The 25,282-nt window shown below is 39.4% G+C and overlaps 2 protein-coding genes and 1 long non-coding RNA gene across 6 annotated transcripts in view; 1 reads left to right on the top strand and 2 right to left on the bottom strand.

Annotated features, from left to right (window-relative positions):
* The window catches only part of LOC138105287 (pinopsin-like), an 89,964-nt gene that overhangs the window by 63,413 nt on the left and 1,269 nt on the right, over positions 1 to 25,282 (top strand). Inside the window, exon 3 of the mRNA XM_069005071.1 lies at positions 2,636 to 2,869. Within this exon, the coding sequence (XP_068861172.1) occupies positions 2,636 to 2,869 (234 nt within the window). The remainder of the gene's footprint in view (positions 1 to 2,635; positions 2,870 to 25,282) is intronic.
* LOC138105297 (uncharacterized) lies at positions 3,657 to 16,394 on the bottom strand. Its single transcript, XR_011148439.1, has 3 exons — positions 16,260 to 16,394; positions 4,050 to 4,238; positions 3,657 to 3,741 (listed from the first exon to the last, which is right to left on the bottom strand). It is a non-coding gene; the product is annotated as an uncharacterized lncRNA (long non-coding RNA).
* Positions 22,875 to 25,282, bottom strand: part of ST6GAL2 (ST6 beta-galactoside alpha-2,6-sialyltransferase 2) — a 48,401-nt gene continuing 45,993 nt past the window's right edge. For all 4 annotated transcript variants that reach the window (XM_069005058.1, XM_069005014.1, XM_069005024.1 and 1 more), the window contains one exon: positions 22,875 to 24,656. In XM_069005058.1, coding sequence (XP_068861159.1) covers positions 24,388 to 24,656 — 269 coding nt within the window. In that variant the 3' untranslated portion in view covers positions 22,875 to 24,387. The remainder of the gene's footprint in view (positions 24,657 to 25,282) is intronic.

The raw sequence follows: 25,282 nt of genomic DNA, 5'->3' as shown, positions 1-25,282 counted from the left end.
TGTAGCAATTGCATTAAATTGTCCAGTAGTTTTAAAATAACAAAATTACTTTAATGTTAAAACGTCTACTGCTTTTTCACCTGCAGAAGTGTAATCTTTCTGTAGGTTCCATGAACCTGAGTTATACTTTGCTGGAGGCCATCCAGCACCTATAAACAGACAATTTTTAAAGATAATGCCTTCTAAAGGTAGGCTGCAAAACTGCGAAGGCAATGAAACCAAGAGTGTGTGGATAAATATGGTACATGATTTCAAAACTTCCCTTCCTAAGGAAATGAGCTAAGGACGTGAAAGTGGAAGGACACATGCCAAAATTATGTCCATAGTCACTCTAGTTTTAGACATCTTTCCTTCCACTGCTTATGGTCTCTATTTTTTCTGTGCAGAGGGTAAATTCTTGCAAACTCTTCAGGACACATATCTAAACATGGAGCAAAAACGTGTTGCCTGATCCCGCCGTGTTTATTGAAGATCTTCATCTGTGGATGCCATGGCTAACTGGGGCTTTGCATTCCTTGGTTAATATTTAATTTGTAGCATAGCTGCAGCTCACATGGGATCCTGGATTCATCAGTCAGAGAAATTTACCATTAGTCATGAAAAATTTAGTTCAAATAAGCAATACAGGATTGGACCATTATCTATTATTTATCCTTTTTTCAAGCTGAAGAAATTATGGAATGAACAGGTTGCATTCTTATAAAAAAATAGCCCTGAGTCTTTTCAGAAAGGATCGAATTTATTTGTAATTGCCTTTTTGCAGAAAATCATTAAAAACTAGACAGGGAAGATATTTACTAATTTTGTGCAGACTAAATTTGTGTGTGTTTTATTTACAGGAACATTTCCACTGAAACTCCAAATAGAACCAAGCACTATAGAAGCCTAGAGTCATAATGAACTAAAAGAAACTGTAACCATATTACTTTGCCTTCATATGTACATTATACAGTCACTATATATGTGTTTAACTCACAATCTGATTCATAAACACATATGTTATGCAAAAAGGTTCACACTACAAAGAGCTAGGAAAAGCTCTGACTATTTCCTTGGCATGTGCAAGGTGTGTCACGTAACAGCAAATTACATTTGACTGGGATGGTTGGTAGCTTCCACCTTTAACTGGGCTCTATTAATTTACCTGCATCAGTTTAAACCCATTGATTTAAAACTTTATTTTTTTTTATTTGATTAGGTAAAGTTTGGATGTGTTCAATTACACAGAGCTGCTTTTTTGCTTATTTATGTTTGTAGTTTTACATGGGCTTAATTCCCTTGGGTACAGTTTACTCTCAAGTGCTGCATTCAAGAGTCAAAAAGACAAAGTGGACATAAATTAGATTCGGCTGAGTACAAGGCTCAATCAATATAGTTTAAACATTTGAATAGTTCCTGAAGTCCTGCTGGCACATCTGGGTTTGCTGCAGTAAAGCTGAGTAAACCATAACCTCAGGAGACCAGTGTGCTGAGGCTCCATCTAAACTCAGCAGAGAGAGTCTCCAAAATTAACCTCCTTGCAGAGCTTGTTCCTCATTGTTACCGCCAATGCACTCAGCTGCCCAAACACTGGAAGTGCATTCTGTAGTTGTCTACAGAAAAATGTATTCACACCAAGGCTTAAAGATAAAAGTTGGCTGTTATTTTAATGTTAAAGCTTTATCTTAAAACTCTAGACTCCCAAAGGGCGTGATGCTTCAGTCCAGATTAAAGGAGAGTACATTTTGAAGCAGAGATTATAAATACTTCCACAGCAGAGTTGGACTTGCCCATACACTGTAAATACTGGCAAATTCATGGTAACAAGACAGACTCTTGTACCATCCCTTTGAAACTGCTCCTTTACATCTGCTTTTCCTGTTTAACCAATTCTACTCCATTTCCCCAAAAAATGCAATGAACGTCATCTGCATTCAGCACACTTTTTTAAGAGCACAAACACCTGTTTCTGATCATTAGCAGGAGTGAAGCCCTTTTATCAAAATGGTTAAGTACCTGGAAGAAATATGCTAGAAGAAATGAATCCTACCACTTAAAACTTCATCAAGTGAGTCAGCAAGGCTTCTCTAGTGTCCCACTTCAAGCATGACCATGACTAACACTATGCCAGGCCAGCTGGGGCTTTATCTAGTCTTGGAAACATCCAAGGACAGAGATACTAAGCACAGTCCTAGCATTGCTCTGCTATTTCCACACCCTTAACAGAGAATACTTTTGGTGGTTCAGATGTGCTGTGTAAAGCTTCTTCATCTCAAGAAGGTTCTGTGTACTGGAACAACTTGAGTGAAAACATGGTACATTCACACAAAATTCCATACCTTAAAAGCAACTGCAGATGACCTAACATTGTTAAGGACTAGATGCTAACTTTGTCACATTTCTGCATTTGCTCCAACCTCCACAGGGACTCTGGTTTATGCTGGCAGGCAGTGTGGTCTCTGCAGAGCTTCCCCTAGTGCCTAATGGAGAAAGTCTTTTCACTGCATTCGATCAATTTTGGGTTTGGGTTTGTTTTGCTTCTAGAACTACAGTGTTGATTGTTATTGCTGATCCATGACCAATAGTCCCAGGTTGTTAACACAGTCAATCCAACAGCTCTGCTTGTTAAATTTTATCTTTTTTCACCTTTCCCTAGGTTGGAAAAACCCACAAGAATGCTGCCCGCAAAAGAGAATACCACGTCCTGTTCATGGTGATCACTACAGTTATTTGTTATCTGGTGTGCTGGATTCCATATGGGGTTATAGCATTACTTGCAACATTTGGTAAGCCAGGTGTTGTGACTCCAGTTACAAGCATCATACCTTCCATCCTAGCAAAAAGCAGCACTGTTTGCAATCCCATTATCTACATACTTATGAATAAGCAGGTAAGACATATATTGTTTTTAAATTCTATTTTCTTCAGGGTCCATCAGACATTCCTGACTATTGTGACTACCAATACTATTGATGTATCTTTAAGGACATTGAAAGCTTGTCCGAACAATACTACTGGAGTCTTGGGGTGGAAGTGCTTGCAAACAGCAGCATATTGCTAGATAGGAGGAATAGAAAAATGTTTGCTTACTGAAATTGCTTTTGTTCTTCTGAGGGCACACTGGGTATTAATTTGTATCCTTATAAATACCTCCAAAGGTATTTATAAGAAGACTACTCAAATATTTGGTGAGGTCGAGGAGGGGGAGGAAAAATGGACAAGAAGACAAAGGGACTTCGTGACCTTGAAAATAAAATAAAGGCCATTGTAAATACCATTTCATTATAGATCCCCTTGAAACCAAGTATCATTGCAGTTACCATTTTTGTGGACATCTACATCCTTACTGTTAAATTCACAGGTCAGCTACATGCCAAAATAGATAATGCATTTTGTCTCATGAGCACCAAGGCATGTTCTAAAATGCCTACATCCAGTTCAGGTCCCTCATTCCTGTAAATGCCATTTTCAGTACTCAGAAGTGAGCCTCCTAATGTTTCTGTGCTGACAATTCGGACTCTAAAGTTTGATAATGGTGGATCTGGAAGTTTTAAAAGTGTTTTGTAGTAGGAAATCTGAAAAAGACACATAGTTTATGAAAACTTCTTTTTATTAGATTATGTTAGAGGTTGTTCTCAGTTTTCTTTCTTCATTATATCCATTACATTATTTCAAAGCAAGGAAAAACCCTTTTATCTTGCTCAGTGTATGCTGGAGGCCACCCTTAGTATTTATCAACAGCAGCATTATATTATTATGGACCTGAGACAAGGGAAGAGTTAAAGGTAACAGCATTATATTCAAGTTTTGCCACAGCCTGAGGTCATTCTTGGCCTGCTTCATCTAACCTAAAATTCTTAAACAACAAAAGAGCCCACTCTTGGAGTTTGAGGAAAAAATCCCAAGCAAGCTGTGAAACCTCCCTGAAATCAGAAGGAAAAATTTCTACTGCCTTCCCCAAGACTGGGGCTTTGTTTCCAAAGTCTGGTTTGAGCTGACATTGAAACAAATAGAACATTCCATTTGAAAACTGTTAATGATGAAGAAAACCAGTAACTTTTCCCCCTTACCTTTTACGATTCTTATGAAAAATTCTCAACAGCAGCATCTGTCTTGCTTCTTTATTCTCTGAGCACTCTGACTGAGGTCCTTGACTGAGAGGTAGTCTGACTGTGCTGTGATCACTGGAGCAGGTTATATAATATTGACAGCAGATACATTTGGCATTGTCTTTGCACATGGAGATGTGATGATCCACCCTGAAGAGAAGGATCTTGGTCAGATTGGAGATAGATACTTTTTACTAATGAAACCGAAATGATAGCTAATGTGCAGCATTAACCTGCAGCTCTCCTCTGCTGTGGCACTTTGTATTAGCAGTGAAAAGAATTGGTTTTAACTGACACTGAGAAATGTGCTTCACTCAAAAAGATGAAACCCATCCCTTTGTCTGTTCCTCCTTTCAGAACAGGAACAATAGTAACACCCCCATTCAATGCGTCACTGGTATTCTTGGCGCCTCTGTAGTTGTTCTCACACTTTCTTGTAAATTTAACACCTCAGGAAAAGAAGTTTTTAATCTTCCCAGCACTTGGCTTTCCTGGTCTTCATGCTTAGCTGAGAATTGCCACGGAAGGCTGGTGCCTCCCAAAACAGAAATTATCTGCCTTCATTTTTCACAGTCCTCTCTTTACAGATGTGAGGTACCATGGTAGAGTATTTACTCCTGCACCTTATAAATACACAGAACATATGGCATAATTTTTAACTCTCTATGCACAAGTCTTTTTGCTCTGGGAAATGCCCTGAAGATTGTAAATTGGCATCGGTTGAATACAGCTGTGGTGTTTGCTTCCAGCTATCATAAATCTGTGTGGAGTATTGTGGAACCATCAGCCTCTGAGTCAGCTTTAAAACTCATCCTGGAGAGCACATCTTTAACTCTCAAGCAGTCCCTGAGTCACTTTCATGAGCCTGGAAATACAGAGGAAGAGTTTTGTCTTTGGCATTGCCTACTGCACTGACCTGAGGTGATAAATCATTGAGGAAAATAGTGAATTTCTTTCCAGCTGCAGGAACTCCCTCAGATGGGATGGCATGAGGTGTGCTGCTGGCCTTCTTCCTGTGCTATGCTCCAGGAGGAGAGAGATGCACTGTTTAAGCTGGACTGTTACTGGGCTGATAACATGCCAGGCAGACATCAAGCTTCCTTGACAAAACTGTAAAGCACTAAACTGCTTGAGACCAAATGATGGTGGAGTGAAGCTGGAGGAGAGAGTAGAGAAGACTCCATTTTCCCTGTTCTCTCTTTATGGAAGGCTCTTTTGGCCCTTGGCAATATGACTGTGTGTGCCTGGAGCAGCTTCCCCAATGGCCAGGCCCCAAAAAGACAGCCCACATCCAAGTAAGCTGGGCAAGGTCAGTGTGCTTACTCTTTCACAGTGTGCTTGCACAGCAGTCCTTTATAATTAGATATTTAATGTCGTTGTGCAGATTTCGTTTCATCTTATCCTTCCTCTCTCAGTGTCTCTTATTCCCATCACACATCCCTGTCAAGTTCCCATTGTGCAAACTTCCACCCATACAGCCACCCCAAACAGATTTTTAATGACAGCTTCAACTACCTTCCTTTCACCATGGTAGTGCTGACAGAAACCTGCTCTTTCACGTTACATGCAAACAAGTATTAAGCATTCACCCAGGAGATACAGAGTTTCCCTGTAGCCATGGGTTTACTGCTGAGGAGGTGATTGCTGAGAGCATCCTGCTTTTGTGTGTTCCACAGAACAGCACAGGAACCCCAGCATAGAAGAGCTGTCTGGCTGGTATAACTGGACATGAGGATATACTGCCCTGAGAGCCAGGGATTATTAGCTGGATAACCTAATGGTGTGGCAGCTTCAGAGGTCAACCTTGTTTTACACACCAGAAATTCATTTTTTATTGATGTAGAAGTCAAGATGTGAATAATAAGTGTTCAAGAAGGTGTGGTTATGGATGAGATCACAGTGAGATTGAGTGAATCTCCCTCATTATTTCACATAATTTGAAGATGGCACTCAGAGAAAATAGAAATTTGCTGCATTGCTACTGACAGCCAAATTTCAGTCAAGTTTAAACCTGTATCCCTTATTGATCTAGAGAACCAATTGTTTGAAAACTACCAATCAGATTACAAGTTACAATCTTTGCTGATGCAAAATAGCCTTGCTCCACTGCAGGTCATGACCTTTACACTAATTTATCTCAGATTTTAATCACGCAGGTAGTGTACCTAAGTCTCTCTGGAATACTGAAACTCAGGCTAGTACATCTGACACTCTATTGCATATTACAATTGGAGAAAAAGTCCACCTAAACCATGTTATCAGTAATGTGCTATTTCTGGTGTCAGAAAATGCCTCTGAGCAAAATGAGGAGGGAAAGTGGGAGGGAAGGGATGTGTTAAATGTGAATTTAAGTCCTTGATTAGTGATTTGATTTCTAGTGTCTCTTCTTGTATTAAAATCATTGTACTTCTAAAAAATAGGTGACCCTGTCATTTTCCCCAAGGATATTGAGAAGTGATGCTGAAAAGAATATACACACTTACTTGAAAGTCATTACTACTGTGACCTTCCCCAATTTATTGTGCAATGGGGCATGATGGGTAAGGGAGAAATTAAGGAGAAAGAATGAAAAAACTAAGCCAAGTACAAAGACTTTTTTTTATCTGAAGAGATTTGAATAATAGTGATAGTGATGTACTTAAAGAGTGTTCCTCAATGGGACCTGGGCCCAACATCACACATCAGACACCTCCCAGGCACCTCTGTTATGGCTGTGATGGTCCCCAGGAAGCTGTGCCACCTCCACCCTCCTCTTATCTAAGGAGTAGCTTGTTGCTCGGGCCAGCCCCCTCTTCTAAGGCCTCTGTGGAACTTCCCAGATGAATAATAAAGAGTCTTTCTGTCCTCAATAATAATGTATTTGTTCTCTGTACATGCAGTTTTCTAGTAACACTTTTCAGTCCTTGATCTTACCTTTTGCTCTGAATAGGAAGAAATGCATATGAGCTTTGGGAAAGGGAGATACACATGATTGTGATAAAAAAAATAAATAACATTTCTCCACTGGCTGTTATAACAGCTATATTTTCAGTCATTTTTCCTGGGGTATTGTACAGTTTTCAGTATCTCCAACAAAAGGTAATGGCTCATTTTTAAAGCTAGAAGAATACGTGGGTAAGTTAACCCTGTATTTTTTAAGCTGCTCATTTTCACATTTGGAAAGCTAATATATTTTAACTGCATGAGAACACAAAACTACAGATCCAGAAAGACACTGTGCAATTCAGGGACAGTTGTGCCAAACCACATTTTATACATAAATTGGGACACATCTATTAAGTCCTGCAAAGAGACAGTGTTTGCTTTGTTCAAACCTTTGAGAGGTTTGTGGGCTTACCATAAGATTTATCTTGTTACAATTTTTCATTAAAATTCACATAGATTTCAATACTCATGATCTGGATTTTTTCCTCTCTTCACTGGTAGCTAAGCTGTCTTTGAGTAATTAATAGTCCAAATAGAATGACACACCCAAGCTCTTCAGTTGAAAATAGGTCAAGTCAGAATGATCTCTTACTGCAGAATACTCCAGTGCAGTACAGCTCAGAAATGTTTTGACTTTATTTCTCTGCCAACATGTAGTGTTATGACTTTTTAAAGTAGAGGGGCAAAGAGAAGAAAGGTCTCAAGGGCACCTTTGCTGCTGTCATAAGGTATAATTGCATTTCACACAGTAAGTTTAAAATTACTTTAGGAATTTCTCTCGCAGGTCATGACAAAAAGATCAGTTCAGGTAAATAACTTGGGCATCTAACTAGGGTCCCAAGCAGCCCCAGCCAGCCTTCATGCTGCCCAAGGCTACATCCTTTGATACATCCTGTGTATGTTGACATGTTCTGCCTGTCCTGGACTGGCTTCAACATCACAGAAGGGTTTAGAACTTTCTTCTTCTAGACCCAGGAAAAAACTAGGAAGCAGGCAGCCAGACCACCTCTCATGCAAGCAAAATACTGAATAAAGTTGAAAAGTAATACAGAGGAATTAAGAGAAACACAGGATAAGCACCTGTGTTTTAAACTATCTAATGATTTTCAACTTATGGCTAGGGAATGAGCGAACGGAAATGACATTCAGTTAAAAGATCCTCCTTCTGGAAGACACAGAAAGTGAAGAGCAGCAACATCTCTTTAAATCTTATATGAAACAGCATCTAATATGTTAATGTCTCTTCTTATATTGCTCTTTTCATAGCACCAGAGAAACATAAGGCTTCACAGAAGTGGGAAGAGACCTCCACATAAGGCAAGGGAAATGAGTCAGAAACCAAGGGGAAAATGCAGTGAGCGGGGTTTGTAGCAAAGACAAGGGGATCCTTTGTTAGACTATATCCACTCTGCAAAAGCAAACAGGCATTTCTGAAAGGAGAAGAGAGGAGACTTCAAAGAGAGTGAAGCTGAGGAGTCAAATTTGAAGTGACTAGTAGTGCAAAAGGAGAGAAGGAGGGTCCAATATTGTTTGGCATCCTCATCGAAGACATAGGTGGATTGCATGCACCCTCAGATGACACCAAACCTAGTGGTGCCCTTTATGTGCTTGAGGGAAGGGATGCCATGTAGAGGGACATTTACAGGCTTGAGGAGTGAGCCTGAGCAAATGCTATGAAGTTCAATGAGATCAAGTGCAACATCCTGTACCTGGGTCAGGACAACCACCAGTATCCATACAGAATGGGGAATAAATGGACTGAGAGCAGCTCCGCTGAGAAGGACTTGGCAGTACTGGTGAGTGAAAAGCTGGACATGACCTGTCAATGTGAGCCTGCAGCCCAGAAAGCCAACTGTATCCTGGGCTGCATCCAAAGCAGCTTGGCCAGCAGGCCCCCTCTGCACCGCTCTGCTGAGACTCCACCACTCCGGGGTACTGCACCCGGCTCTGGGGTCCCAGCACAGGAAAGACATGAACCTCTGGGAGCACGTCCAGAAGAGGGTCATGATAATGGTCAGAGGGCTGGAAGTCTTCTCCCCTGGAGAAAGGCTTGAGAGAGTTTGTGTTGCTCAGCCTGGAGTAAAAAAGGCTCAGAGGAAATAATGTTGTGGTCATCCAATATTTAGAGAGGGTTTATAAGGAAGACAGATGAAGACTTTTCACCAGGGTCTGTAGCAACAGGAAAAGGGGCAATGCTTTTAAACTGAAAAATGGTAGATTTATACTGGATACAAAAAAAAACATATATTTTTTTTTTAGAATGAGGATGAAAAGACACTGGAACAGATTGTCCACAGGAGTGTGGATATCCTGTGGATACCCTGAATTGTCCAACACCAAGTTGGACAGGGCTTTGAGAAACACAATCCTGTGAAAAATCTCTGCCCATGGCAGGGTGGTTGGAACTAGATGGTCTTTAAAGGTGCCTTCCAACCCAACCCATGATAACATTCTATGATACAGGAAGTAATCTTGTCATATATTTCTTTTCCACTTAATCTCTAAACATGGATGGACTAACTTATTTATTCAGAGGTTTAAGTGATCAGTGTAATTTAGAATAAGCTCCTAGGCATGATGCAGGTAAGTATTTTGTTATATTTGGACCAGCCAAATTTCAAAACAAAAGTATAGCTGTGTCTCAGTTTAGGAGGTCATGTCTACTCTAGTGCATCTTCATTGTGATTAGCTTAGAGAGGAGGGAGCATTGCCTCAGCTATTTCCTGACAACCTTGTAGGTAATGATGGTCAACAGAAGGGGTCACAGTCACACTTATCCTCGTGGAGACAGGAAAATAAATCAGCATTACCTGCAATGATTGAATGACAGGAGATTTACATTGCTGCCTGTTTGACAGCTAGCAAGGAAATAGCTGTAGGGGAAGATTTGACCTCTAGAATCATTGTCACTACCCAAAAGGCAATAAAACAACAAACTGTTTAAGGATGCAAAGAAATTGTAGGGTTACAGATCTCAAATTTTCTCCAGTACAGGGAAAACAGGTACAGTCAAATCAAATAGTTTGCCCTTGCCTATCATGATCAGCCTACAGTTGTGCTAGCAGTTTCAGAACTTCCTTTACAATCAGCTGTTTGTCATACACTTCCACCTGTAACATTAAACCTGCAGGGTAGATTGATAGACAGGTGGAAGTTTCCAGTATTCACAGCTTACTGTAGAGCAAGAAATGTGGTATGTTCACAGCTAAAAAAAAAGGTGTTAGGATTTTTGTAAGCAAGGTCCCTTGGTAGCCTGTTTCCTCTTTCAAGTAGACATTATGGGAAGCTCAACCAAAGTGGTGTTTCTTTGCTGGCTTCACAGGTACATCTGTACTCAAGGGAGAGTCTGGATCATCAAGAGCTCAGCCAGTCCTAAGAGAAATACAGGGGGAACAAAGGATGAAATATTAGCAATTGTGCTGTTTCTCACTTTCCATTACTTCAGTGTGATCTAGAACTTGGGTGAAAGCACTCGGCAGTTTGGTTTTGGTTTTTTTCTGAATGGATTTCCAAGTTTGGTGTGGACAGTTAAAGTCCTACAAAGGTATAGGTGATCCACAGGTAGTCTAAACTTGAGCTACTCTTCAAAATGGCATTGCCAAGCCACACTGAATGGATGTCACAGGATCTTCTGTTGCAATAGTCTCAGCTGCAATGTCTGGTCAGGGATCAGACTCAATTTCAGCCTATGCCTTGGTTTGGTTAAGGTCAAACATTAATTTAGCCTCAGAATTCCCCATTTCAATTCTAATGTTTCCTTTTTTCTGTAATATGTCCAGTTAAGTATTTGGTACAACTTACCATTTCAAAGCTGAATGCAGCATAGATCAGCTGAAGAAAACAGAATGCAGCATTCTGTAATGCAATGCAATACAACATACTAGATAAACTAAGAATTTAGTTTCTTTATGAGGACAATCAAATTCAACAGATGAAAAAGAATTGAAAAAGCAAGTGTAACCCTGGCAGTGACAGAGCCTCTAATTTTCCTCTCCTGTTCAATAACTGAGTAATCTTTTGTCGTGTGGCAGTGGCATAATACTAAAATTTTATTCAGAGCAGGAAATTTTTCTACATATTGTGTCACTTGAGATTTTTCTCAGTTTTATTGTGTGTACCAGGCATATTTTGCAGTCATGGATCTTACTGCAAATTGAAGCAACAGTCGTTTCAGATTAGATGGATGGAAAAAAACCAAAATGAGTTTTCCTAGAGAGAGAATATTTTTCAGCATTTATGTAACCTCCACTAAATAAATATTTTTAATTTGGTTAATCCTTGGTATCCTTGTAAAGCATATGATTATCATCATCCTAGTCTTACCACAGGAGAGATTTGAGGATTAATGCTCAAACCCTCATGGACTTGCTTGAAAATTCTAATTCAAATCTGTAAAACTTTATTTTATGATTTTATCCTGATGTCCTTCTTCCTCCAGGGAAAAAAATCTGCTGTACTCGAAGAAATAATCATTGCCATAGTATGGAAAATACAATATAAAACTGTACTAGGCCTGTAATTCATTAGACTAATCCCCTTTTCCTTTTAAACTGTATCTTTTAATGCAATTCAGAAATCTGTGTCCAAATGAAAATAAATTTGAGGTTCATTATCTTTTGAAGTAGAAGCTGTTACAGAGCTTTGTTCCTCTGATGTTTAGTATAATAACTGCTCTCAAACTTAATTTATTTGTAGCCAGTTTATAAACCCTTATTCCTCAAAAAGCCCTTCTTCTTTGGTAGTTGTCTTTTCCTCATACTGGAACACCATAAGTAGATAACTTTCTATCCCCACATTGCTAGTGTGAACTAGTTTAATTCTTTTCATAATTTCATGTTCAAAACAATTATTCAAATTCTAATTTTGGTACTCATGCTTGGAACTGGGTATTTAATTTGGGAAACTTTTTAGGCATTCACTGGATGTTAGTAGAGAACCAACACCTCAGTGTAGTAGGAGTTATTTCTTATTTCTGTCTTGTTTGCAGTGTTTAACTCTCTTGATTATTATTATCTTCAGAAGCTGAACTGAAAACAAGAACATCAGCTCTACAGTGACTTCTTAAATCCCTTTATCTAAATTAGAACCAGATTTTCAGAAATGGGTGCATAGATATATTCAGGGGTCCACTACAGTAGGTATAACTATTGTATACTGAGTACATTATGGATGACCCTGCTTCAGATGTAATGTTCTAACCCTTTAGGGAAAACACTTGCTCAAGACCTTACAGCTCACCCAGGGCTTTACAGGACTTCTGTGTTTGCTGGCTTTAGGCCGATAGGAATATACTACAAGTAGGATGCAAAGGTTAACCAGACATTCATATCACTTTTCACCTTCACTACTCTTCACTTCTCTCCCAGCAAGCACCAACTTCAAAAACCAAACACTTTTTTCACTTGTTAGTCAATTTCCCAGTAAAGACTTTTCTCAGTGTAGTATGTGACTTCTTCAATATTAGAGAAGCTGTTAATATTGCCAATTTTATTTTCAGCAGGGGAAATAAAAGGACATTTCAGCCCAGATCTCCATGCTTAGGCTTCTACACCTTGGTTCCTGTCAAAAGTATCTTCAATGAAAAACACTGTCCTTCACCCAGCAGATCAGGCCCTCTTATCAGACTGCATCCCCCATGTGCAGGGACAGCAGTGGCTCAGCAAGGGGGAGGAAATGCAGTGAAACCCAGCCCAGCCCAGTGATCTAATTTATAGGGGAACAGTCAGAATGAAGCTTACAGGAGAAGTGTCTACGAAGGATGTCTGGACTTCAGGCGGCTCTCTTGAAAGCTGTTTCTTGCACAGGCGAAGTTACAGCATTTCAGGGAGTGGGTATCCAGAGCCAGCCCTACAGCTGCCAGCTCCAGCTGTAGGCATACCTGAAGCCACCTTCTGTTCAAGTTACAAAGCTTTATATACTTTTCTTTGCTGAGTATCTTAACACATAACAACCAATAAGCACCATACACAATACCTTTACATTTGCCTATAGCCTATCATAGCAGCTACCATCACCATATTATAGTCATTATTATCCAATCACAAGAGTAAGTAAATTACAATTTAAGCTTACAATGCAAAATTCTCAGACCTTTCTTCTACCTGCCACATCAATATGTCTTGTTTGCCTGTGATATCTCTCTTTTTGGTAAAGACATGTTTTCTATTTACTTATGCTCTTCTTGAGACTTATGTACTTGGTGAAAAACATGTCTTTGTAGTCACATACCTTTGTCCTAATCCTAAAAATCTCCTTCCAACTCATCTCCCACCTTTGCCTTCTCAGTTATTCAGTGATCACTGGTTCAGCAAAACATCTTTTACTCTATATCAAAACTTGCTTTCATTTCTGTCTCATCCTCAGTTTCTACAGAGATCTTTCTGCCAAGCCTCCATATCTGTGAAATTTTCTTACCAAACTTTCATCCTCTCCAACAGAAGCTGAACTATAATTCCATAAAGACATTTACCTGTAATTGGATATTTTGACAGTCTGGAGTTTTGTCTAGAATTTTTTGATAATTTCTTTTGGTTATGTTCAATATAAGAAAGAAATTATGGAAGAATTAAAAATTCTGTCATAACAGAAATTCTGATTTCTCAACCCAATGGGTTCTGTTACTGCATTTCTCACACATAAAACCTAATGATTGCTACTAAAACACAGCCACAAATCAAACCCCTCTTGGTAATTTCTAATTCTGCCTTGGGTAAAATCAATACCTAATTGCCTGCAAACCAAGATAAAAGTAAAACCCAGGAAAGATTTATTTCTCATCCTTTACACCCACCGCTTACCACATTGCAGCTCTCATTCCTTGAAAAAGTGTGAGCTCTGTAACAAGTGCCCTCATCCAGCAGTAGAAATCTTCTCTGCCTTAAAAGGTTCTTCCAGCATTCCCATTTCAGAGAACTTCCTGCATCTCATTCATAGCAATTGATGGAAATATAATTTTGGACAACAGAAGCAACAGGGCAGGTGGTAAGGAAATCTGGGGGAGGAGGAGGCTTGTAAGAACCTATGTTTTAGCCAGAGGTGGAATTAATTAGTGCCAAGGAAGAATCAGTAGGTAAAATGCCCAAGAGCTGCCGAAGTTCCTCTCTGTGTGTGTGACTGTTAGCAGAATGCAAGAGTGACCAACCCTCAAGCAAAAAGATCCTGAGAAATTCACAAGGGAAGATAGTCAGTGGTATTTTACTACAAAAATAACGTCATGGAAATAACACTTTGGATCTCCTTGTGCAGTGTTCTGGGTCTCAGCCTTAATGGAACTCTGTAAGGAACACCTGGAAGGTCTCTTTTCCCTAAACATGTGTTACATACATAGCCAAATATAGGCAGTTCATAACCTACCACAAGAAAAAACCCAAACCAACCAACCAACAACCCCCCTCCAACACAATAAGATCACATTTCTACAAATATTTAATAATGTACTATATTCATAGCAAGATTGGGGCAGGAATATACCAGCATAAACTGATCACAGTCAGCTGGAGTCTTTATTTTAATCCATTTGGGCTGATCTAGACTCCATGGTGGAAGAACCAAAAATACAAGAAAAAACTGGGTCAGCAGAACAGCATATTGACTGCAACTAAATACATAAATTTTTCAAGTGTTAAAATACTTCTCATTGTTATGCTTTGAACTTCCAGCAAAATAGGAGTTACTTTAAATGATCTGGAATCACTCATCCTGTATTACAGTGGTAATAGACCCTTCATTTCTCCTCATGAAGTAGAATGTTACTGTAGGGACTGGTAAATTTGCTGCTGCCTCTGTTAGTCAGGGTCCATCAATCACACTGCAAAGCCCTAAACAATTCTAACTTATGAAATACGAATAAGAAACAGAAGCAGGATTCATTTTGTTGCTATTCACTGAAGTTCTTTGCCTGTTCTTATTCCTCATGTTGCTTTAGGAAACTCTTCTGAAGTTTCTTTTAGGTAGGAGGAATTAACTTCACATGCTACTCCTATTGTATATTGTAAGTGGTTTATTAGCTCTGTTTAAGGCCAAGGAAGAGCATGTGTGAGATAAATATGACAACTGGTCTGTTTTTCCTGCAGTGATAAACCCATTGACAGCAACCATGTGTAAACCAATGTGTACTGAAGACACAGTAGCATTGTTAATATCTGCTTTCCTGTGCATAATCAATCCCTTTGAAGTTCAAAAACCATACTGATTCCATTGAAGCATGGGCAAAGAAAAGTTCCTCCCCGTTTCCTCTGACAAAATAACTATCCCCACTGTATGATCCCCTCAGCTTTGATCTCTCACTTTGTTAGCTTTGTATGAGATCACATGATCCACAGGGACTTAATCTAAAAGGAGTATTTTAAAACAATTATCTGAATAGCATGCTACAACCACGAAAATAAGGCAATATTTCTCAGACATGGTATATGCTCTGTTGTTTCTGCTTTCCTTGTTTTTCTACCATGGAACAACTCTGTTAATATTATTTTGGTAACAGATTACATGTTTTCTTCTCATCTCTACTTCTTGGGATGCTACAACCGCTCATTAAAAATGCCTAATGTCCTGACAGCTACATTCTGCCCTGTGCATTTGTGAAGTCTAAATTAGATCCATCAGATAGCTTATAATTTCATTTGTATAAATGAAAACAAGTGCTGGAAACAACTGAAAAATAACCCAATACTTCCAAAGAGGAATATTGCTAAGGGAGAAAAGTAACGTTGCTTGGTCCAGTTGGAAGCATCAGCTAAGACTCCTATCCCCTTTACTAAAAAAGCAGTCTCAGAAACAGGTCCAGAACAGAACCTTCCCCACTTTTCCTTTCTGGTCATCCATCTTCTCCAAACGCAGGATACAGCATTTATCTAAACCTCCTGGCTCATGTGCCTCATGGGCAGTAGGGCTGGGCCTAGGGATAGAGCTCTGGCACTTTTAGCTTGCCCAAGACATATATTGCATATTTCTTGCCTTAACTTGCCCCAAACTTTTCATGCTGTCCTTGTCTTCGTCCAAAGGGTAGATACTTTAGATCGAGAATGCCACCTAGTTTACAAAAGAGCAGACAACTCCCAAGTCATGAACCCAAAGTTCTTGAGGGACATTCATATTGTTTCCTAGAACTACTAAGTGACGTTTAAAAGATAACACAAAGCCTTCTAGATTTATACAAATCAAAACAATCCAGAATCACCCAAACCTCTTCCATTAGCAACACTCCCACCCCCCATCCTGAGGGTCTTACCTGCACAGGAGACATACCTGCTGCATATGGTAGCAGTAGTGCAGGATGCAGCCAGTACAACATATCCACCCGTGCTCCAGGACTGGGGGTGGAAAAAAACTACGTTTTAGAAGGTGGAGCAGCAAAATATTTTAATCAGGCAGCTCAGTTGCAGTCAGACAACTGTCTGGGAGCAAGGTAATTAACAGCAGCTGACACAGCCTGGAGTCAGTACGGGCAGTAATTTTCCCCTCTGGCTGCTTCCATAAAATCAAAGCACCTGTGATGCCAATTGCCTGCCCTCTGTAACCCCTCAGGGTTTCTGGAATCTTCTCACAAGCATATAAGGAGTTGATGTTGCAGTAATTATCCCCTACTTGTCAGCATCTTGGAACCAAGACAGTATTTGATTTGTATTTGTCTATATGCAGAAACAGGTCACCAGAGGAAATTGGTTTTCTTATTTCAGTTATCATACAGATGACTATAAGCACATGGAGGAGGTTGTTCAGAGCGTAGCATTGTAACCCGGTCAGTCTTTTCTCAGTTAAATTTGTGGGATTCATTTGTTTGCAAAGAAGCTGAACTCCAGCAGAAGTCATTTTAAGATCACATCCCAGCACACTAAACCTGACAATAGCAGTATGAGGACCAACAGATGACTTGGGTTTCTCTCCAGATGTGCAGAAAAAAACGTAAGAAAATAAAATGCCAAATCCAAGCAAGTGAATATTAGGAAAAAGCAACAGTCCTGCTCATCTGTTACGGTACACCTAGCTGTTTCTTTCTATTTTCTTGGTGTTTTTCATAATTCCTTGTCTCTCCCCCTTTCTTCCACTTGATCTCATTCTTTACTTTTATAATTTTTAAGGATCCAGCAATCACACCAGCAATGATTTCCCCTGTGATTTGTCACAACCTACTTGTGCTGCCAGTTTTCTGGTGGCTATTCTGCCTCCAGTGTAAAAAACCCCCACTATATTACTGCATTATAGTTACTTCCCGTCAGTTTAATATAATCAGTTAATATTTTCATCAAACTAAATAAGCATTTACTTAGCTTATTTTTAGGAAAAAGAAATAACAGGGCACGCAATTCTTACTTGCCTTGGTTATCAAGGCACGAAGTTCCACAGTCGGACTATACTTAACTTCCACAACAGTATTGCCATTTCTTTGAAGTACATTCTCTGGAGTAACTTTCTGGTGTAAGAAAGTAGAATCTAAAAAAACCAAGGAAGGATGGAGTAGACATTGGCAAGTTTTGGGGTGCAGCAGATAAAACTATGCTGTTCTGATGAAGCAATCAAATTTGTCACACTGGTAAGAATAAGATACCAGGAAAGCTAGAACAGAAGTCCAAACAAACCACAAGTGTTAGTGCTCTGTTCACAGTAATTGATGCAGTCCCACAGTAAGATACTGTTTAATTGCTGCTGCCGGTGCAGTTACCTGCAGAAGATGGTGGATGTGATTATAGTAAAAGACTGGCTCTTCCCTTGCTTGTCTAGCTGTTCTTGTCATAGTATCACAGAATAGTTGGCTTGGAAGGTCACTTTTAAAGCTCATCTAGGCCTATGTTCCTGCAATGATCAGGACCTTCTTCAACTCGGCCAAATTATTCAAGGTCCCATCCAATCTGACCTTGAATATTTCCAGGGATGAGGCACCTACCACCTCTCTGGGCAACCCGTTCCAGTGTTCCACCATGCTCATCATAAAAAATTTATTCCTTATATCTAGTCAAAATGTACACTATTTTAGAATAAAACCATTACTCCTTGTCCTATTGCTACAGACCCTACCAAAAAGCTTGTCCCATCTTTCCTGTAAGTCCACTTTAAATACTGAAAGGCCACTATAAGGTCTCCCCAGAGCCTTCTCTTCTCCAGGCTGAACAATTCTAACTCTCTCAGCCTTTCCTCATAGAAGAGTGCCCAAGCCCTCTGACCTCTCTGTGGGCCTCCTCTGGATTTGCTTCAACAGGTCCACATCCTTCTCATGCTGGAGGTCCCAGATCTGGATGCAGTACTCTAGGTGGGGTCTCACCAGAGTGGAGGAGAAGAGGAGAATTGCTTCAACAAGTTCATGCTGCAGTCAAGATAGCAAGTTGAATTAATCATCCTGAGATATAAGTCTTTCAGCCAGATCACAACAGGCAAGCTAATAATGCAGATAAACAGACCAAAATGCCTGTATGAAGTTTGACCTCTCAAGAGAATTATGCCCCTAAGAACTACTCAAGTGAAACACAGCTGGCTAAAAATGATAAAAGGTACCTTCAAAAAAGGCATGTTGTTGAAAAAAAGGCAGTGCAATTTTGGGAATAAACCTGAAAATGAGTTGCCTCCAAGGCTCTCTGAGATACTATCAGAAAGGTAGTGTCACACCTCCGATAGGTGTCCCTGCTGAAGAATAGTGTGTACAGCAAGATGTCCTCTGTGCCCCACACAGTATAGTTCATGGATTTCCACCTCCTGCTGAGGTACAGTTTGAATGCAGTGAGATAAGAACATCCTCTCTGATGTCACTGAGAGTGAAGCTGACTGGGCATTTAATAGACACAATTCAATTTTCTTGTTCGTTTTTTAAATAGAAAAAGCAAAGTTGCTGGATTTGTAAAGTATCAATTAGTTGTTTAATTTGTAGATCCCAGCATTCAGTTTATCCTCTAGTGTATCTCACTGATGTGAGTTTTCTGAGAGGTGTTACTTGTGTATCAAGACAGTAACTAGCCCCTCAACACTGCCTGTCAGGAGGTGGTGTAATACACAGGATAAGCTGCGTGATTACTGCCAGGAGTGTACACAATGGCAGTCCAACTTTTAATGGACGCAAGCAGGCTTGTAGTGATTGAATTATACAGTATGTCATCACAGACTGAATGGCAAGTTATATTTTCCCTTTGGTAAGTTGTTTTTCATTATAATTAATAATTTATTAAAAAGTCTGTTCTGTTAAACATGACACTGGATTCCTTGAATGGGTGGCACAGCCATTTAGATGAAATCTACCAGGATTTCAAGTACACCACCAACTCATCAGAGCATGACCTCCATAGAGGGCTTGGCAATCACAAGAAATTTACTGTTCAGAAATTTACTGAGCAGTGTGGTGAATATATTCTCCCAGGGAATCCTAGCGCACCTGCTCGGGTACACATCTTCGCTTTAGAATAAAACTGGTTTTATAATATTTGCCTCCTTTCTGTAGTTTACTGTGATACCTCCTTGTCAGATTAGCTGTCCATTTCTGTTTGGGATTTCAATGAAATTGTGGGCAGAACTGACAGGCACCTTCCCCTCTTTTGTTCCACCTGCAGCTCAGTGAGATTCATTTACGGCAATATGAAAAGACCAGCACTCCTAAACAAATGAAAACAAATGTTTTATTTACAGGAAAAAATCTGTACACTGTGTATACATAAAAATATACAAAATCATAATAGAAAATATAAAAAGTGTTAAAGTGTATACAAACACTGCTTAAAAATGTGACTCCTGTAAAATCTTAAGCTTTGTTATTAGAGTACACATTCATTTAAAAAAATCATCATACAAAATAATTCTCAAAGCTATTAAAAAAGTACACAGTCTATATTTGAATTGTTCAATGACTACATATTTTAAGAGTGATGAGATGATACGAAAAAAAGTAAGGCTTTTACACACAACTCTTATTTCAAGAACAAAATTTTGAATCTGATTGCTAAGCCAGAGAGAAGACATCTGCAGTGTCAAAATTCATTAAGTGGTTCAGGTATGCCCAGACGTGGGATACTTTAAATTTCAAACAGTTAAATCAGGTATCCTCCTTGTGTGTGAGAGGATAGATGCTGGGAAAGATTCAAATCATTTTAACAGCAGGCTTCTGAATTACCAACTTCAAAGCAGAATTTCATTTAAATATGCATCAACTTTAGAAAGCGTGAAGGGAAAAAGAGTAACCATTTATTGTTGCAGTCAATGTATTTAATACTCCTTTCATGGTACATTTGTGTCACTGTCCAAATGGCATTTTCCATCCTTAAAAACTTCTGAAGAAAAAAGAAATTAAAAGTGCCACTATGGTTTGCTCCACATGTGTTTTGAACTCCTGTTTAATTCAATCAGTCTCTAAAATGACTGTGTTCAGTCTGTGCAACCAGTGAGTGTACACACTTGTCTTCATTAAAAAAAAAACAACAACTCTTTTGGTTTTGCTGATTTTGGCAAGAGATCTACAGCAACAAGTTCAGAATTTGGATATCATCACCAAAGAAAGTGTCTTGACCAAAGACAAGCAATGCTTACATTAAATTTGTACAGTGAGATTGTACATTAGAATGTTTATACCACCCCTCTCTCTCTCCAAAGGTACATCAAGGTAATTTCACTGAATTTACCAGAGTTTCTACAGCATAAAACTGCACAACAAAGTAAAAAAAGGTGTAGTAGTTTAATCCAAGGAAGGAGTGAGCTAGGAGTTTATGCTGAGGTAACCCTTAGAACTATAGAGGAATGGAACAAGTAATTACTATTTTTCTAGCAAAAAGATTTTGGCTCAAAATGAGGCAAAATATTTCTTGTTTTTTTCTTGATTAAACAAAAGAGTTCCTTGATTTAACCATCCAAAACTGAATGCATAAAATGATAGAGCACCACAAGTCAGAAAAGTTACAGAATTCACAGTGGGGAAAGAAGAGCATTATTGAATTCAGCATAAACTCAGCGCATTTCCTTAAGCTGCTGCTGTGTTTCTGGTTAGTTTCAGTTAACTTTAACTGTTGTCCACAGCACCAGGGCACAGAAATGAGGCTCGACAGTGTTTGAAGGCAACTTGTTCCTACTTGTCAGTAAAACTCCATAAATTTAAAGCCTACAAGTGTGAAGGAAGCTCAGGGGCCCAACAGCAGAGGCAATTGCTTGGCTGATGATGTACCTCACAATGCACCAGGTTTATACAAACCTCTCTTGTCTAGGTGCTGTCCCACTCAGTGTGTGACAGCCACATGGGAGAGCTACGAAGCCATGCCTGTATCTTTTCCCCAAAAAGCCCCATGATCTGGGTGAGAAAATGCACTTCCTTTCACATTGCTGTATTTAACATACAGATCTAAAACCAGCACTCTCACCCATTATTTTTAGAAGATCCGTGGTTCAGTGTTATTACATATTGACTGTTTTAAATTTACTGAATATAGTTCTTTGCAAACATTTCTCTGCCCTCACAAGGCATGGGGAAATGGCCATTAATGTAAAAACACTTGAAGGGCTCTTATAAAAGCCAGCAATGTGCCACAGAGAGTAAGAAGCTGTGAGAGGAACATCTCTGCAGGTCCCTTAGGTTGCCCCTTTATTTCTGCCCCTTTTCCCCTTATAGCAAGTGGAGGGGAGCCCTCAACCACAAGCAAACACACTTGCGCCAAAAACTGAAGGAGGACAAGACAAGGTAGGAGAGAAAATGCTCTTTAAGCAACCACAAGGTGTTTGAACAGGCAGACCAGTAAAACATCACAGTGGAAACCAGTGTTAGAAAGCCGTGCCAGGCTCATTTTTTAAAGGTGGCATCACAGGTTGGTCTTCCTCATCTGTGAGCAAGCATTTGCAGCACAGCTCTGCAGCATCTTCTGAGGCAATGGTGCTACAGCACCCACATTTGCACTTGTGGAAGGAGGACTGATTGCCATATAAGTAAGGATATGGCAAAGAAAAAATTTTGGCTGCAAGGGCTTTAATGTGCAGTCCAGTAAAGGAAAACTATACAGTTCATTTTATAACATCTCGGACCTGGTTCTACATTGGTATATAAATGATGTACTAAGTAGGTATGCTTAGCACTTGTTACATGAAACTTTATAATTTGCCTTGTTCTGTATAATCAATAGCTATGTTGATTATTCTGACAAATTATTGAGGGAATAAATAATACTACATAATCCTGCTGTGGGTGGTTGAGCAATGCAGTTAGTATTCTTCTTCTGTGAAAATCAAAGTTAAAAGTTAGTGGTTGCAGGCCAGTCAAAGTGATTTTTTTTTTCTTATTCTTTTTGGAACTCTAGAATTTCCTGCTTATTGAAAAGTAGCATATCCACTAGTCTTAGAAAGCTAAACTCTCTTCCTTTATATTTATGTTGTAGCTAACCCAGGGTACAGCAGAGAGAGACATTTGATTGCACTGTTCAGACTGCTTATAGCAAACAGGGTACCAAGCATATGGAAAAATAGATTAGTTCTATGTAGGCTATCTATTCTCCATGCATTTAAATAACAATGTTATTAACTGCAAGAATAAAAGTTGCCACCAGACATAACATTAAAAAGAAATTGGTATGGACTATATCCAGAGTCCAAGGCTCGTATGAGTAAAACCTATTAATTTTGATATGTACCAAAATGCCTTATGGACATAACTATCCATACAACACAGAAGTACAGTTATTAGATCATCCACAAATAATTCCTGTCAACAAGAAGAATCTTAAGATCATCATAAAGCCCAAAAGGAAGGCTAAGTCCTATGTGAGACACGTATTCTTCATTTTGAGGAAGGAAAATAATCCTTCCAAAAGATCCTTCCAATAACGCTTCCCAAAGAGCTGAGTGGGAGAAAAAGGATTTTGTGACAATACTTACATTACAATTGAAGATGAAATAGTCATTACTATTGTTTGCTTTTCTTTTTTTTTTTTTTTTTTTCCTTTCTGGCAAAAGGCTTTTTCCTTAAGTCAAAACACAAAAAATACTTCCCACCACAACCGGTCAGCTATTCTTTTCAATCCCTCTTTGAGCTGTCTGCTTTTTTACTGGATGGACATGAGTAGGATATAGCTGTGCTTTTGTGTACACATATTCCTGCTGAACTTAGTCTAAAAGAAAAGGCAGTCAGGTGGGAAAAAAACAAAACAAAACCAAAAAACTGAAAAAACCCACTCCAAACCATTAACCTCCCACCACCTGGAAAATCTGAAGTCTTGGAAAATATGGAAAATAATGTTTTAAATATATTAGCAATTAGGTAGACTTTTACAAGTACCTTAAAGAATATTGTCCTTGTGTGTTATGAATGAAAATATCAAATTATCTCCAAATGCAATCCGTAGTCAGGTTTTTTTGCAGGCTTGACACCTTTTCTGGGTTATAGTATTTCAAACATTAAGTAAAAAATGCTGATATCATCTTCTGTTCTCAGAAAACTCCTCCTATCTGAACAGCAAGAACTTGTGAACAAGTGACTTTGATTCAGATACCAATGAAATACCTAACAAGTAATGTCTGTGTTCCTGAATGCTATCTTTGTTGACAAGAGGCAAGTCCCCTCTATGCTTGCTTTCAGTGTGATGGGTGAATGCTCCACAGCCTCCCTTGGCCTTCTCTGGATCTTTTGTATCTGTGCAGACTGGGGGAAAGCAGCATTTCCATCTCACACCTTCCTGAGAGGCCTTTCAGGGAGAGTTTTTCTTCCTAATCGGGTTACAAATGTGTTCTTTTTTCTCTAAAGAAACGAGATATTTCTCTCTTCTCTCTTCAGTCAATGTGAGCATGGGAGACTGGCATCAAAAATACATCCAAGTAGTTTAACTGGTTTAGCTGTGTACAGCCACCCCCCACCACATGTACTTCAGGGCCACCCTAAGCCCCCGTTCAGCTGGAGGCCTGGAACTGAGCCTGCCTAGGAACAGGCATTAAAGTTTACTCTAGTGAATGACTGCACAGCTTGGAGTAGCAATTACTTCATTCTGGGAGAGTGTGAAAATCCCATGAAGCCACAGGAAATGCTGCATTGTTCAACTGGTCGCTCTGTACATACATGAACAATAGAGGCTGTTTCACAATGCCAGGTTTGAAATTAAATAAATTCATTTTAAAAAATTACAGTCTAGCATATGTGGCATGAGACCACAGACAAATTCTGACAGTCACACCAACAACAATACATTATATTTCTGCCTAAGTACGTCCTTTGCACCTTCATGAGCTAAGCCTTTGCTTTTTTTTCTGTTAACTATTTGCAAAGCAATAATAAATACTCAGGCTCAGAAAAGAAGTATTTCTCATGCCTGCTACTTAATTACAATTTATAGACTCAAGACTAGATTGGTCTAAGATACAGTTTTTCAAGTATTCTCTTCTTGTTTATAGTACGACAGTAGTACCTTATTGCACATTGTTTCTGAAAGACTTACTTCTACAAGTGTGGGAGATTATTTCGTTTGGGGCACTTGACAGCTTTGAAACCTGGCAAAATGACTTTCCCCTTGCGGTACAGATCATCCTGCAAACCTTTGTTCATCCTCTGCACCAGCAGCTTCTCATAGAGCAGTGGATGGTAGGCCCCTAAGGTACAAGCTGCATCGTAGTAGAGTTCATGGTAGTGACACAGGTCAGTCTGTCGCACTGAAGGGATGTATTCGTACACGTGCACTTCATTACACATGGACATCATGATGAGGATACCTGCAACAAGGAGTGAAACAAAAGTGAACGCTAGCTTTCACTTTTTTCGCAAAAATTTCCCTGCAGTCATCCAACCTATTTTTTCTTTCCTGCTTTTCTTTGCTGTGCACACCTTAAGTATTCTGTAAAATCATTAAGTGAAGCAATCGTTCCTTCTATTAGAGCAGCTTTCACTTGTCCCTGACACATAAAGATTGCGGTCTCTGTAGAGTCAACAGGGTAGGACAACAGTCATAAAGAAACAGTGACAAGCCTATAAAGGGCTTGCATATCACCATCAGCCTCCTGATTGAGAAGACTGCTCTTTCCCACCTCCCCCCACTTATCTGTGGACTGTCCACAAAACAACCCCCACAAGAATCCTTGAAACATCTCCACCTTATTGCAATGTTGGTCTTTCTTAGTCTGAAATTGAACCAATTCCACTTTTCCCATCCACTTGCTTCTCTCTAAGGAGGAAGACCTGGCCAAATACATGCAGAAGGGTACATAAAGAAACATCACCCATGTAGTGGTGGCACAGAAGCCCACAGCTTCAGACAATTCTGTGAAGAGTCCCATGGAGAGATACCAAAGATAAACTCCTAGAGCAGTGTTGTCATAAGGAAAAGCCCCTGACCACCTCC

The sequence above is a fragment of the Aphelocoma coerulescens genome, chromosome 1 (assembly GCF_041296385.1).
Source record: "Aphelocoma coerulescens isolate FSJ_1873_10779 chromosome 1, UR_Acoe_1.0, whole genome shotgun sequence".
NCBI classification, from domain to species: Eukaryota; Metazoa; Chordata; class Aves; order Passeriformes; family Corvidae; genus Aphelocoma; species Aphelocoma coerulescens.
Note: the sequence above shows the minus strand (reverse complement) of the source record. Positions and strands in the feature narration are given on the sequence as shown.